This window comes from Varroa destructor, unplaced genomic scaffold (assembly GCF_002443255.2).
Source record: "Varroa destructor unplaced genomic scaffold, Vdes_3.0 BEIS01000006.1, whole genome shotgun sequence".
Lineage (NCBI taxonomy): Eukaryota > Metazoa > Arthropoda > Arachnida > Mesostigmata > Varroidae > Varroa > Varroa destructor.
In genome coordinates this window covers 25638425-25654426 of record NW_019211459.1, presented here as the reverse complement: position 1 = coordinate 25654426, position 16002 = coordinate 25638425, and the positions used below count along the sequence as shown (strand labels likewise).

Below are 16002 nucleotides of genomic sequence, written 5' to 3'. Positions count from 1 at the left end.
TTTCGTTAGAGAGCTAATGTCTCGTGTCGCCAGAGGCATTTATTCTATTAAAAATGGGTAGGGTTTGCTCCCGCATCAACACAGAGAAACTCGCCTCTTCGAAATTATTTTCTATGGCATCGTAAGATCAGGCACTATTCTAACAATTGTATTGTAGGGCCTAGGACAGAAACGGCCAAGGGCTGCACCGGCTTTTTGGGATTACATATATCAGACTTTAAAATCAAACGTTACCGAATGAAAACACGCTTCTGTCCCCCCGTATGAGGATAGAGAAAGAGGAAAAAAAAATGGCGAATACAAAAGCTCGTTTATGTTCCATTGAAAAAAGCTTCACCAAGCGTGACTAACACGCATCGATTTGCCAAATCGGTCTCACAAGGATATTGTTCTTGAATCCATCAGGTAATTTATTGGCTGGCTCAGTTCCTAGCGATGTAGTTCGTTTGCCTTAGTTGAGAAATTCAAGTTCGACTCTAGTGCAAGCTTACATCGAGACGACCTTTTTTACTGAACGCTTGGAGATCTACACATTTTTCGGCATTGAACATTGAGCATTTGGCATAAACTGGAGTTCGTCTTGTTGTCCGGAATAAAGACTCAAATGCGCAAAGTGTGATGTCCTTGTTTGTCTTCAATCCACCTCGAATACTTTGTCCAGCATCTATGAGCATAATTTCCTAATCACTGAAGATGGCTGACTTCGACATAAAATCGATGTTTCCCCTCTTTTGTATGTGTCTATGTAGATAAATGTTTCAATTACGACCCAGTGCTACATCCATTACTATCCATTCGGATATAAGAGCAAGCCTGAAAAAATCAGCTTGGGTACGTTTTTTCAGAATATGCGCCTCATCACTTTCCCGTACTCATTTCCCATATCATCCTGATTTAAGTGATATGAGATGTGAGAAAAAAAAAACTATGAAAAGTAATGGCGAGAAAATTTCAGTAAAAAATAATACGATTAGCTACAAAATGTTGGATGCGCTGGACTGATGCGATGCCTTATGAGAGATACTGAACGTAGAACTTAAAGTATTGCTTCAAGTTCTCGTTTAGAAGAACGTATTGTTGGACGAGGCCAAACAAGAATTGATTATAAAATGGATTTGGCGTATATGGCGATTAGATGTTAACTTATTTTGACATTTGCCTCCAAGTACTCATTCTATTTCTTTCTAGATCATCACTGTCTCAAATTGGACTCTTCATCATTTGACAGTCTGCCGATTCTTTAGTTTTATCGAAATAGCAAATAATCAACGTAGCACGCTAGCCAAAGAAAAGCTCGTCATGAAATTGCTTTTAGGTTTTTATGACTCGTTAGCTGACCGTCAATATGCTACAAGGTTGAAGATACGCTTTGCTTGTTGACGACGAAGCTAACAGGGTATTGTTTATGTGATACTGATAGGAGGACGACGTTGAGCTCCCGAAAGATCTTGAGCTGTCGTATTTATTGAAGGACTCCATATCTATTCTCAGTATTGACCAAAAAACAAACACCTTTGGCCTCCGGACCGACTGCTTTAGATATACAATGTTTATTCATGTTGGTTATATAATAATAATTGGTAATAGATTATAATGCAAAAGCTGGTTGCTTCGAGGGCTAAATTTCTGCGCTTGAGTCCAGCGAATTTCTGCTTTATTTTTCTATTGTACTACGCAATGCGACTCGAAAATTAACTATAGATATAGAGTAAAAACACACAGTGATGCACGCAGTTCTCTCATCTATCTTTAGCCGAAGATAGCCTAGATTAACGGAATACGAGCAATCGACTTTATTAATTGAGGCCTATTTTTCTGCCTTCTTCGACGCTATCTTTTAGTTTTCAACGAAATTTTTCGTTGCTAGTATCCGACAAAGGCGAGCGAAGTGAAAGTGTCATTGAATCAAAAAGAAAAACGACGTGAATCTGGAGATACTTCAACTGTTGTAGGCAGGGCACAGTTTTACATGTATACTATATGCTCCTAGCAGCGATAGAACAGTACAACTTCAAACAGAGCTCTGCCTAAATATAGCATCTTTAATAATGCACGATATACTCTTGCATTATTGACAGGTGACTCGTACCAGCCACTTCGAGGAATCTGCACATGTTTATTATCATAGTATATACCACGAATATTTTGATGAAATGATTTATTATGATCAATGGTGACGTCGATAATGATTGACCACGGTATTACTATTAGAGGCTATTTTCGTGCATGGATATTATGGACATACCGTTCGATCAATTTCACCATGCAGACTCTGCAGACAATAGATATTTTCAACAGTACACGCTTGCACGTGTATGACGACAACATTGCTAGTGCACCACTTCTGTTTTAGTTGGTCACCAAAGCCGGAAGGACAACGGTACGTAGCTCAGCAGCCGACTGTCACTGACTGGCTTAAGACCTGATTGGAAGCTGAACCTGTAACGTTTGACAGTAAAGACGACCCGTTCGTGCGAACGTTTTTCGGCAAACATCGTTCATCGAAGCCAGCCATTTCAGCTAGACGGGCAGAGGTTTTTCGTCGTCGGCGCAGCTAGGCGAAGCGTTCCGTGTTTTGGTCGCAATGTCCGTCATCCCATCAGTCCCAATCTGTCAGTATTACGGTAGCGCATAGCCTTATGCGAGATGCACCGTCACGCGCTGTTCCGGTTCGACTATGGCAGTTTTACTAGCGACAGCAACAATAGCTAGCAACATCATACTGTGACGACAACGTGTTGATATAGGCGGCACTGACAGCAGAAGTCCTATCATTGGTAGTCGTTACTAGCTTAGGGCGTCATCCATAGGCCTAGTCGCCTACACGCCCCTCCGATCTGTGCGTATCTAATCTATACCGATGATTTGCTCTGAGGCGTGGTTGCCTCGTTATACTGCATTTTCAGCTAACGCAGTCGAAATTCTCGTACCACGATTGCTTTTGCTGTGCCTACCACCATAGGCCATGCAGCACTTACGTTTACTCGTAACTTCAGGCCTTCCGCTGTTCCCAGGAGCTGCATTCCTTTACAGCTTCGCCCGCACACACGCGAAAAACAGACATACACACAAAGATATTTGCGCAGATGCAAAGATCGACCCATACATGCATAACAGGTAAAGCTTCCCGTCACACGCGGGCTGCTGGCCGACCGGCCTACTGGCGTGGCTTGCCTAGGTATCTAGTTTGATAGGCACTACGGCGCGTAACAGTAGCAGGGTGCGGTTTGCTGGTAGTTACTAGGCTTGATAGGTTCCGTGCGTCAGTTAATAAGTCCACCCGTTTGTGGTGCTGCTAGTATGGTAACTTGCTGGACGCCTGTGGTAAGCAAGAGGCGGGGCAAGCTGTTCCGCGGCGTAGAGGCCGAGTTAGTCAGCCACACAAATACTCTATGAAGGTAAGGTAGATAGACCTGCCTCCGCCTTTACGGTGAAAATTCCGATTGTCTTTTTGGTTGAGGGAACTGGTACATCCACTTCTGCTGTCATCGTGACTGTTGCCCATCGTGATGACGATGGTAGTGCTAATGGTAGTAGTGTTCGTAGTAAAAACAAGTTGTCGCTATTCTGAGCTCGGCACGTCGATGCCGTGGACACGCGGGGCTGCACCATAAATATTGACAGGCTAGTTTCGACCTAGTGCGTGGCAAGGACTTAACGTTACAGTGCTTCTGTTGATGGCGGCGGGAACAGTTGTTTTTAGTCTGGAATTGCACAAAGTTTATTGAAAATAGTGTATTCTGAAAAAAAGTCTACGTGTGGATTGGCGTGCCGGTGTGCAGAATGGAGTGAATAGAATACGACGGATTATAAAACTGACACAGGAATAATCCCATTACTCGATCTAGATAAATAATATAGGTACAGGGACGGCATGCAATTGATATAAAAAAAAAAGAAGGCTTCAAGGGAAAAAGAAGCACCAGGAAGCTGATAGCAATGACAATAGAGCAAGCCACCTATATCGCCATGACAAACAATACTGTAAATGTATCTACGCGATAGGCAAGAGCCTACCCTGCAAAGGTTCGTCACAAAAGGGATCATAATTAGCCGGTTGAAGTATTCGTAGATTTCCTTGCCATGATTTTTACAACCATTTGAATCAGACCAACCACCAAACTAAGCACTATTCACAGTTTCCTCTACGCATACAACTTCTGTCTTTTAAGAAGGTTTATTCTTCACATGGTTTCGTAATCGTCGCAAGTCGAAGTAAGATATGTGACTCTCGACTAAATTTGCCTTTGGAAGTGCTCAGATAATCAAACTTTGTGTTCGGGAATTCCAACCGGCGTCTGCACAAACCCCTTCATTGCACTCGTTGCTATGTCGGGTATATTTCCTCTCGGCTCCAATGCGGTCGTTCCAGCTCCGTGTGCCAGAACATTTTGCTCAGAATGTTCGTCTCTGGGGATGCCTAGCCCCGTAAGCTGTTCCGGAGGTTCCCTTGGACCGACCCCCACTTTCGGCTTGCTCGGTCTTCCAAGCTCCGTGATACCCCCAGGTCTTGCCTTCGCTCATGTCGTTCCGTGGAAACAGGCCTAGTACGTACAAAGGAAGAATTGATCACCGCTAATCTAGACCATGCATGATATTATAGTATGTTAGGAACTTAAGAGATAAATCAAGAAGGGATAGATTCTCTGCTGCCACCTTGGGCTTCCACTATAGCCTCTGTTATAGCTATAGCTTGTTATGGTTATTCGCTTATTACAATTTACAAAATTTCATAACTTAAGTGATCAGTAGTTTTTTTTACAAATCAATAGCTTCATTATAAATTACTGAAACATCTGCTATTCAATCCATATTATTTACGCGGTATATGTAAGCACTTTTTTGCGGAGGTGCTTTCTGAATTATTTGAGAGTTGTTTTAACGCAGTCCGATCTAAGGCCAGTGCCTTACATACAAGCTGGTTCCTATCTCGCTATGGAAAATTATCTTATTTATTTTTGCGTTATACACTGTGCGTTTTTTTTTTTTGGTGACATAAGTGGGATATTAAGGACTTACTGAGAGCGATAGCCAGGGTAAGTCTTGCTGGATTTCTTCAAATTTTCCCTAACAGACTTATGAAACGGCATTACAATCAATTTGGAAATTAACGTATTGAAGAAGCATTAGTGCTGAAAGGTCTAACTTATCAGGATCAAACCAGTACTATCCGATGTATTAAGATGCGCAAACTTCAAAGCCAGCGAAACGATATATATATATACATAAGGACATTCAGTCAGTATAGGATATAAAGAATTTGTCTTGTTTGTAAAGCTTTTTCTGCCTTCAAAATAAACAAAAACCTTCGTCTTGAATAAAACAGTATATAAGGAAAAAGACTCGGGACTGTATTTTAGCTGACTTCGAAGACAATGTGTCGTTGCTTCTCCTCTGATTCGCAATTTTACGAACTACGAAACATGGTTCAACATACAACGTCAATATATACGCCCGCCGCTTAATACAACCAAATTGCATCCTAGAGCTTTTTTTAGTTATTGTTCCTTTGTCTATGGAACGTTACGAAGTCCATACATAAATAAATTAGTACTGTAAACTTAAATCATGGTACGAGACCTGATTCACTATTGTAGCGTTAGCTGTATCCCATTTTTTGCTTTTCGATTTCTCTCTGCCATAAGTGGTATGGAGCAGGTTTGGTTGGGTGAATTCGGACAACTGTTTTCGTCGTACTTACCTCATCGCTGGAGTCTAGTGCCCGTGTCGGGCACTCCACTCGGATCTTGGAATCAATTCGTCGACTCCGCTAAGGTAGAACCCGAACCTAATCGAAAATATAATAATATAGTTATAGAGATAAGTCATCTTCGATTAGATATCCTATCCTAGAATTCTAAGCGAGTAAGAAAGTGATATATATATATATATATATATATATATATAAAAGAAAGAAAACACTATGGTAAAGATGGTGCCATCTTTGAAAAAGCCAACTATATTTAGAAAACACCTCGGTTTGCTCTAATGCGTATGATATAAAAATAACTGTTTTTTTTTAACGGTGTTTTTCTTTAAAACTATGAGCGAAAGCTTAAAAGCCCGCGAAATGTTATTAGGTAAAAGTTGCCTCGTTTTGAGCAACAGTCATAGAAAAGGACCCGATATAGAGTCATATATAGTATTTTCATAAAACGATTGAACATTTATGCAAATATTGACGTCTTCACAACTGGTTTGTTAACCTTTTTTGTGTGCGCGCATAAAATTTGGGGAATCACGGCCATTTCGTTCTGAGATAGCAAAATCATTGCATTGGAGTCTATCCGGATTCCTTTAATGGACCTATTAATAACAATAATAGAATAACGGGTTAATTGCAAGGGAATGATGGACAATTTTCATAGCGAAATAGCTGAAGGAGGAAAACATACGCGTTGAGAGCTCTTTTTTGTACGGGCTGAATTTCTGCTATGGGCAATACGGGATTGGCTTACCTAAATAACTGAAATATACTGAAAATGACTAGAACAATGTATGCAATCCACTGAAAAGACGTGACAGAACAGCTGTACGAACAAAAACAAGAGGTGACCCTGTGAGTTGCAATGCGATGCAATGGAGAAGCAAAAAGGTCTAGGGTAGCACATTAGGCTCGTGTTAAGGCCAAACAGATTTCAATTCGCTTCAGGCTCGATTGGAATATGTAAAAGAACAGTGTCACTTAGGGTCTTATCCAGTGCACAGGTTGTGCTGGACAGAAAGCAACGAACAAGTATCTAAGCGTAAGAGTACACAGCTACTAAAGACGGGCGGATGTCTGCTGCCGAGCTGCCGGAAAAATCAAGGATCGGCAATCACTTTTACTTTTTATATATATATATATATATATATATATTGATTTTAATTCGAGGAAACTTATTCGGCGGCCATAACTGACTTTGAAGTAACAAAAGAAAATGAGCTACTTGTTTCTTGCTGTCGATGTTCTTGGCGTCACCCCTTGGGTTCGGCGTGTTTTGTAATAACGCACAGGGAAGTACATCTCGCCTCTATTAACCCCTCAGCGAACAATCACTCCGTAAGAACGCTAGTTATCCCTGCCAAAGTGGTGGTTAACAGTGGTTATATGTCATTCGGTCTGATTGAATCACAGGTACGTTTTTGTTGCGAAGAGTGCGGTCACGGCTGGACATCGATGAAAGGTCGGGTGGCTTTCTGGTTTGCCCAGGCCGCTGGGACAGCCGGCGCAGGCGTTGTCGCCTTTCGTCTATACGGCCAGCAGTGTGAGCGGTGCAAAAGTGGCCGCTTTCAAGACGCTATGTGGTATCCTGAAGAAGTAGTCAAGGTACTTTTCTGTTCGATATGTTCCTACAAATATCCAGTCAGTCAATCGTTTATAGGCTTGACTGAGTATAATGCACACTTACCCGCCCCATCAACAACTTACTAGCAATGTACTAGTTATATCGGACGCAGAGTTCGCTTTGTAAGGAATGCGTATATATAGGAGAAGCAGTACATTTCTGATCAATTAGCATCAAATAATTTTGCAAAAAAAGTACGAAACGAATATTAGTCCTTGTTTGCTATGTTCAACTAAGTACCAGTCTCTCTAAACTTGCAACTGTGTTCAATAGGTGTTAATGAACCTCTACAACCGTGTAGGTCAAACCTATTACGGATTCTTCGAACCGCCTATCCAAAAGGCGCGACGCACTGGAAAACCTCGAACACCTCATAATGTACAACTATGCCAGGCGTGCCACGATGGGGTGTGCACTAACGAACACAAAACGTCCCCACAAGCGAAACTGTTGTCCTGATTCTGAAAGCAGTACTCAGCCGAGCAGAGTTCTCTACTTCGGAGACTTTGGCGTTATATTTTCAGCAACGTCATGGCTTACTATAATGTCATTTGGTGCTGCACCTATCTAGATTGTGTGACTATATCAAATACCGATACGATATAGGCTTTATACAAATGAAAATAGATACTATTTATAATAATAGAAAGTAATAATAATAATAATAATGCTAAATAAGCGATTCAGCAAGTTGCACGTTCACAATGATGACGTTGTTTCGCATAATTTTACCAAATTCACTTGTCAAATAATCGCATTTCTTTTTAACTTAAACCTTGTAAGCGTCCCTCGACGAGAACAACCCGACGTTAAGGAATGAGCGGACAACTTTTAAGAGGCATCGATTGGTTCTTAGCGGAACTTGTTTGGTGACGCTACAGGCTTTCATTTCAAACATTGTTTTTGCCTATAAGCAAATTTGAAGACTCTCAGGTCTGCAATTTCCGTTCTCTTTTTGCTGGCAAATCTGAGGAGATGATTACATAAGGTACGAGACAAGCGTTTTTATAAAAACAAAAACGTTATCAATGGCCTATTTAGCGCCATAATCTCTGAAAAATCACTTTTGTAAAATCCTGTATTACTGTCCGGCCGCCATTTTTCAAGACCACACCCAATTGAGAGCGTAGCCACTTACAGGAGATAATCGCTATGTTTTATCGCTATTTACACCCAGACTTACATAAATCGAAACGAATTATCGTGCGGAAAGCTTCCCAGTAAGTGTTTTACGAGTGCGCGTGCTCCGCAATCAAATTTGCCCTTGAAACATTAATTACCTTCGTCTAAGTATGGTTCAACTCGATCAAACGATAATATAATCGAACTTGAATGATAGTAGATGCTTGTCGTGCACAATGTAACTTTTTTTCTAACTAGAGAAGGTAACGTGAATTGAACTTGTTACGCACGATTAATATCCAGCTATGGATGGATAATACGAGCTTTTACAGCCATTATCACTATAATTTATCATCAATTCAGTAGTTCGTCAGGACTAGCTTATTCAAGATCTACGAACATGTAGCGCCAAACTAAATTCAGGCAGTGGTTTTAGTAATAAATAAATAATGTAAAACCAAGTGGGATTATTTATACATTTGGCCTACCTAAGATCGTCTACTGTTTATAGTGCTTAAACGAGCGTAAATCAAATTAGCGCTTTCAGAGAAAACCCAGTCGTGAAAGGATTTACTGGGCCGTTAGAATCATTGAATTGCTAGTTGTACCTACTCTCATCTCCGAATCATTATACTTCGCTCTGTTACAAGCCCTATCAAACCATCTCACACGTAAACATGTTAAAAGGCTAATTGTCACATGATTGACCGTTTCGCACAGCCCCGGACAGAATCATGCACAGGGCTGACTAGACCGATTCATCCTTGTATGATACAAGATCCCAGGAAGGCCAGACGCTGTGTGAATCAGTTTAAATGGACGAAATCTAGCCCAGGGTTGTTGTGACTGCCAACCCACGTAAAAGAGCACTGTTACCCAACCAGTGGTGACGCCAATGTGATTCGATCTTCTTTGCGGGTTCATCATTATCACAGACGCGTGCACAATTTTGTGTGTTTGCCATCTGGTTATTCTATTGTGTCGCCCCTTCTCCATTCCCTCTCAAGCTCAGAAAACGGCATTAACATCACACAGTACAAAGTACTGATTTGTATTTACTTCGCAAGGACGTCCTAAAATGACATTAGCGGGACTGACATAAATAACGCGTGTGTAGCTTCTGTTTTTTTGCCGTTGCTTCTATGGTCACGTTAGTGAGTGTATATGGGGACGAATAAACGAGCATTGTCATTACAAGTACATTTCACTAATAACAACTAGGTAAGGATACATTGAATGCCATTTGCATAGCGATGCAGGCGGCTCAAGCGTATCTCACCTCATATCAACTAGCGAAGCTTTGTAATTTGCCAGAAACATATCGTCACTTCGTGCGCTATAACACCAAATGTAAAAATGTAAATACGTCGAACAGATGCTCGGCGTCGTTGGCCTAATAATTAACGAGACAGCGTCATATAGAGCACGAGCTGTACTAACACGATTTAATAAATTAGATTAATAAATAGTGACAAAGATAATACGATAAAATGTTGTTATTAAGTAAGAATGATAACAAATCTTAGGATTGTTAGCTCGTCACGGCCGGTCTATTTGTGTTGCACTTCTCCCGCAAGTTTACCTCTAACGGTAAACTTAGATGATTCATTGAATACTTTTTACAAAGTGACTTTTTATGATGCAAGCTTCTTTTCTGTCGTTTGTTTCCCTTCCGACTTATATCCGAAAAATAGAAATTAGCCATACATACGGAAACTGAACAATGTAATATGCATAATTGTCACTATCTCATACGACTAGCTATACAACCTTGTGAAAAAGTCTTTACATGTCGAATCTGTCGTACGAGATCGTCAAAAGCTAAACCGAAAAGGTGTCGCTTCATCATTACACTCACTGGCAATTTCTGTAATTTGTACATTCGCCGTTTCAATATCTCTAGCTCCCGTTTTCCCGACAACTTGGAGATATGGTTCGGGGTCATGACCCAATGATGCCGAAGGGGGTTCCAGGCGTAACTCCATTTCTTAACTAACTTTCGTTCTCAGAATTTCTTTCATTGTCTACGAGACTTTTCAAGCGGCTGCAGAAGCTTTGCGATAGTAGGGGAATCCGGTGACACTTCGAGAGGGGTATGCTTCTGCCATGATAGCGGCTTCTGGGCCCGTAGGGGCAGTGGAGTGAAAGAAAACGTCAGCAGGCGAGTTGGACTCGGTACCCAATTCATTCGTTTCAATAGCAGCTCGAAAGCCGCCCTCGTCGGCAACATATCTGTAAGCATTTGAACGGTACAGCCACTATATTAAACGAGCATTGTATAGTAGTAAGACAACAGACGCCTTGTTTAAGCAAAGGGGCAGAACCATATCCAGTAGTTCTAAATTGGGTACTGAGAGCATACCTTTCATTGGTTAAAGTCAACAAGTAGATTTGGAATGCATCCTTAGCCTGAAGTTAAATCCAACAATAAGGCGGTTCATGGACACAGGATAGATGTAAATGCAAAAGCTCACTAACGTAATAACTGTCGAATTTTAGGTTTTGCACAGCCGTTAAGGATTGCTTTAGATAGTCCTCTTCAACTCGAAACAAAGCGTACCTATTCCGGGTTTTGAACCTCACATGCCCTTATGTTTGATAAGAAAACACGTAGGTACCGTACTATATTATGGGGACCCACTAACTTGACTATTCGCCGACGTCCATCAGCAATGTTGATCGTGTACGAGCCCTGGCGGCGATTGGCCCCGTCAGCTGTTTCTTCGTGGCTGTGAGCACCCTCCTCGGTGACGGTTGTGTAGGCAAAATGATAAGGCTGAGGGGGGTATGCAAATTTGGCATGCGCTGCGACTACTGGAACGGCCACGGGAACGTGGGAGACCTGCACTGGTGCTGTTGAGACGTGGGCAATCTGTACAGGCACGGGTACTGCTGCCACTTGAGTAACCCGACTTACGGGAGTAACTACTTGGGTCGCGGGGACGGCGATCGTGGTGATCTGAGCCCACTACATCAAAAAATGAAACCACTGAGTTACGCGATTTAACGCGCAGCGTTACCAATCAATCGTTCATTCGCACTCGTTTTTGATCAGATAGACCCTCCAAGTGATGTCGCAGACTGCGTGTATTTAGCGGCGCATTATCAAGCCCTGTTATTCTACAAGAGCTATGTATACATACATATAGAGTTTATTCGATTTAGCATTAGGTAATCAGTATGCTGGTACCTTGAACACAACCCATAATAAATGACGTATTGTTCAAATTTGCTTAATTTAATAAATTTATTCACAAATAAACTTGCTAAGTGGACTGGTTAGCTGTGGCAGTAGGTAGAAACCCTTCTTGAGTTAGAATTCGTTACAGATAGATAGGAGTACATACACAAAAGAAAACAAAACCACAGGAATTTACACTTGTTAGTGATAGAAGGCAATATTATATTAACCGAAAATGCATATTATCGTTTGGCAATCGTATAATGAGTGGCCGTGAGGGATACAATATTGTTAACTCAAAGTAAACTCTTGCAAACAGGATTGAAAAATTCCAAAACATCACTGGTCAACAAATTAAGTAGAAAAAGCGTCCCACGGATACAATTATCCATTGGAGTCCCAAAACAGCATAACGGTAACCCTCAGTATTTCTCGTAAAAGGCGTTCTATTTTTTTTTAGACATCGGTTTAATGCATATTGGCGCTGCGCGCGATATCTACACAATACGACACTGTAACACTCACAGCTGCCATGGCGGTGATGACGAACACGAAAAGGACACGCATTGTGTATCTGTCAGCAAATATCTCCTTCCAGAAAAATAAAAACGAAGGTAAAGCTGCTGACTGTACTGGAAATTCAATAAAGTTGAGGGACAGACAAATGAGCAGGTATCGATGTATCAGCTTAACAACAGATAGCTTCTCGTACACTGCGCATCCCAAATGCCAAGTGCTAGATGTTACCAGATATCGCCAGCTTTTTAGTGGATCTCGCCTGGCCTTGACGCCCTCGCGAAAGACCCTCGTATCATGGAGCAACTCGACAGCGCACGCCCATATTGATTTCGGGGTCCACCGTAACCGCACGCCTGCAAGGGCACCCCGCTTAAAAGTGTGCATATCTAAAATAATATAATCGCGCAATGCACCAAGCTTCACTCTCCATTTCAGATCAGGACATACTTGGAGAGGAAGACCAGAGACGAAAAAGAAATCAGCTTATAGCGATCCAGCCAAATGCCATTAGTCACAGTTCATTTTTTGAACAACAACAACAACGATAACGGCAGCGGCGTTTAAAGCGCCGCCGCCGCCGACGACGACGACGACGACGACGGCGGCAGCGGTGAATGTAGCAGCAATACCGGCTATGAGGGCGACGACGACAACTCATTGCTTCGTTGGTTTCGCTTAAAAACGGTCAAGCACAGTGCCTGTGAGGACCAATATGGCCACACACATATATTAACGCACGTAGCAAATACGTGAAGGCAATGACATTTAATTAACTATGCAAATGTTGCTGTCAATGGAAAAACAATAGCAGAGATGTAATAATCTTAATAAAGATAGCATGTCACTAGTGTTTGACCCAGCGATAACGGACGAGTCCAACGAATGCCACAATAACAGGAGAAGTAAGTACATATAAGAGGTGCTTGAATCACGAGTCGATTACCATAAATATATTATAAACTTACTGATTTATTGACCAATTAAACATGCTGTCCGTTGTGCCGGCTTGCCGCGTGTCAGTTATCAATAAACAGGGGCGGTCATAAAAGAACGCGTTGTTGGACTCCACTCAATGTTCCGCATTATCGCTACCACAATTGTTTTAGCCGCCGTGAGTTGGTAAGTATACGCTAGTGTCGGCGCTGGCGCTTATCGATGTTCATTATCATGCTTACGTGCTAACCCTCCACTATCGCACGTACGCTGAGACGGATCGCAGCAGAAGCAGGTCTTATAGCGGCAATCAAGACATGTCACATTTAGTGGTCACGTCCTAACCTCCAAAGTCAAATCTCTGCGGAAGTAATCAACGAAAGAAGGCCGATTCAACCTGGTGAAAGATCCAAATTTAATTAATTAGTAGTTGATACAGATTGTAGTCTCTTTTCGTCTGGCACTTTTTTCCAGACAGTAATTTCTGTCGGGAACTGACTGCTGATATCGTCGCTTTCGTGGTGGGTGCTCTCGCCTGCATTGCCTCCAATATAGATCGCTGATTCGACTATCGTTCGCAAGCTTTCCGCTTACTTCGTCGTTAAGGGCGATTGTAGTATTTTACTCATCATGTAAATCATCATTGTTATCAATACCATTTAGGTAGGGGCGCTGGGGGAAAGTGGGCGGTACCGCTGATAGAAATGTTTCAATGTTAAGAACATGGCAACCGTCGAAGCGAAGGCAGCTGGCGCTACGCTGCAAAACAACAAGTCCAATGAGAAAAACAGGGTAAACAGAAATCAGTACTCAGCGTGTCGTCCAATCGGGGCCCGTGTGCACGTACGTCATCAGGCAGGTGTATTTAAATTAGCTAACTGCGGACTAGCTTGTACCTTGAAAAATCTACTGACTCAATTAATATTCTACCTCTGTCTGTTAACCCTTTTGATATTTTTACAGTGTCGTTGAGCGTCGCACATTGTCGCTAACGTATCTATTGAACGATATATAGCTTAATATCTACCAGTCAATTAATTCGTGCTTGTTTTTCTTGTTGGTTTATTTTTAGCGTATTGACGGTTGGTGACCCACCACTGTAAGAAGGAAATGGGCACTTCATCTTGAAACAAACTTCATGATTAGTGACAGCTGATCGAGCGAGGCTATTGAGGTTTGTTATTCGTAACAATTTAATACCAAGCATTGAAACTATTAGGACCAAGCTTCTCAGTTGAATGAAAATGACAACGTTGAAGCGGTTATTTTGTCACTGGGATTTCGCTTGCCTAAGCACTTTATCGGCGCAAACTAGGGATATCATAGAATAGAGCTCAATTAGTTTCTCCCACGAGCGATGAGGCTAGCTAACGAAACGAAGGCGTATTGGTAATGTTTTCTTCAGTCAGCTGTTCAGCTAGGGAGACGTGGTCCTAAAAAGTGTAGAAAAAACAAGGGCACTTAAACATATAAATAAAAAAAAAACGTACACAATAGGTAGATATGCGCTCGGCAGGCAACGGATTGCTACTTGCAAAATTTATAACGAACTTGGGTTCGTAAACATTAGCCTAAAGAGGTTGGCTGGAAGCATAGACCGCATATTGTCATGCTTGCAGCATATCTTCGTTATTGGTGTCTAGATTCTTATGGGTTTTTATAATCAACTTGATTAGATTAACCAGGTTAAATGAAATGGAAGATATTGGTTTTCAGCTATTTATCGCATAGTCAAAACTTAGGAAAGATTTAAGCTCTTACGTACATTTACCTTAAACTGCATTTAACGCGAATTCAACTGCAAAATATATCTCAAAACACAAAACAAAACATTATTACAAAAGCTGACAGTCGCAACTCGAATCAAAATCATCTCAACTTCTGAGAGTTATTCCATTATGACCCACTTATTTACTTGAGGCGCAAATTTTGCATACGAGCACACTGAACTCCTAAATGACATTATCGTGATTATAAGTTGAGGGTTCGTGGCATTAGAGCTATTTGATTGCATTGTATGGAAACAATGCATGCGCCAATTCATACAAGGTAGGTAGGAAACAATTATATCCAGTGCACAAATAACGGACGGGTCTAAGGACAATACTCACAGTCGAGATAGTGGATCAGTGTTTGATGCTTTGAAACGAATGCAGCTTCTAATGCGAAAAATATATAATTTAACGATAATTATATTATTTGATTAAGTTATTATCCGTGGCTGATGTAAGCACGTTCTTTGGTCAAGAAGAAGGCAAGGATCTTAATATAGATATGAAATTTTCGGGGTCTGAGAACACACATTTGATTACATACACTATTCCATGGGTAGCTATAGTGAAGATTTATAATAAAAGAATCCATGATCTATGTTTGACTTAAGCAAACAGTTCATGGATTCGCTTTCGTTTAAAGCTCTACACACACGACGAAATATTTGCAGGCCATTGTGTTTACTGCAGTTTTTTCGCGTGCAATTTTGCAACTGGTTTCCACATTTATTTACTTTTTCTTTTTAAAGGGGTTTGAGTAGTGCCGGTCACGCAAGATTAGCCCCCAGAGCAACGTCTACCTAACGTGACCAATAAGTGTGGGTCTCAACAACGACGAGTGAATTATGTTTTAATGAGAGCACTAATTCAGTTTTTTTTTTATCTTACACGCCACTGTAACAACTTGGTCCTTCAATTTTCTTGTATAGAGTAGAAAGGGCGACTGAATAACCCGGGTCATCTCTGATAGGTTTTTACCCCCGCCAAACAACTATTTTTCGAAGATTTAGCTTAGAGCATAGCTGTACACAGCCCATGTAAACAAAGAAAGCTAACAATCACTTGGAAACTAACAAACGCACAAAATACCTAAAACAACTAATTACACATGTCACAAACTTTTCTAATTAAGTGACAAAATCATTGG

The 16002-nt window shown here is 41.3% G+C and overlaps 2 protein-coding genes across 4 annotated transcripts; one reads left to right on the top strand and one right to left on the bottom strand.

Moving 5' to 3' along the window:
- The first annotated feature begins 3200 nt into the window (after positions 1–3200).
- On the top strand, positions 3201–9931 carry LOC111252918 (receptor-transporting protein 3-like). Of its 3 annotated transcripts, none has more exons than XM_022811576.2 (4): positions 3201–3398; positions 5646–5775; positions 7118–7309; positions 7602–9931. In XM_022811576.2, exons 2-4 carry the CDS (start codon positions 5650–5652, stop codon positions 7785–7787), a joined length of 504 nt encoding a protein of 167 aa, XP_022667311.1. In that variant the 5' UTR covers positions 3201–3398; positions 5646–5649; the 3' UTR covers positions 7788–9931. The 3 variants fall into 3 exon arrangements, with proteins under 3 accessions (XP_022667311.1, XP_022667310.1, XP_022667309.1); XM_022811575.2 differs by having other exon boundaries at positions 3201–4026; XM_022811574.2 differs by having other exon boundaries at positions 3201–4547.
- Positions 9932–9972: 41 nt separating this feature from the next.
- LOC111252919 (uncharacterized) lies at positions 9973–12541 on the bottom strand. Its single transcript, XM_022811577.2, has 3 exons — positions 12157–12541; positions 11096–11418; positions 9973–10682 (listed from the first exon to the last, which is right to left on the bottom strand). The coding sequence occupies exons 1-3, from the start codon at positions 12532–12534 to the stop codon at positions 10487–10489; spliced, it is 897 nt and encodes a 298-aa protein (XP_022667312.2). The 5' UTR covers positions 12535–12541; the 3' UTR covers positions 9973–10486.
- Positions 12542–16002: the final 3461 nt, after the last annotated feature.

Coding starts and splice junctions, on each gene's coding strand:
- LOC111252918 (XM_022811574.2), top strand. CDS start 4,330: ATGTCGGGTATATTTCCTCTCGGCTCCAATGCGGTCGTTCCAGCTCCG. Junction 5,776..7,117: donor AATTCGTCGACTCCGCTAAG/GTAGAACCCGAA, acceptor ATTGAATCACAG/GTACGTTTTTGTTGCGAAGA. Junction 7,310..7,601: donor ATCCTGAAGAAGTAGTCAAG/GTACTTTTCTGT, acceptor TGTGTTCAATAG/GTGTTAATGAACCTCTACAA.
- LOC111252919 (XM_022811577.2), bottom strand. CDS start 12,534: ATGCACACTTTTAAGCGGGGTGCCCTTGCAGGCGTGCGGTTACGGTGG. Junction 11,419..12,156: donor TCATCACCGCCATGGCAGCT/GTGAGTGTTACA, acceptor TTTTTGATGTAG/TGGGCTCAGATCACCACGAT. Junction 10,683..11,095: donor GGACGTCGGCGAATAGTCAA/GTTAGTGGGTCC, acceptor AAATGCTTACAG/ATATGTTGCCGACGAGGGCG.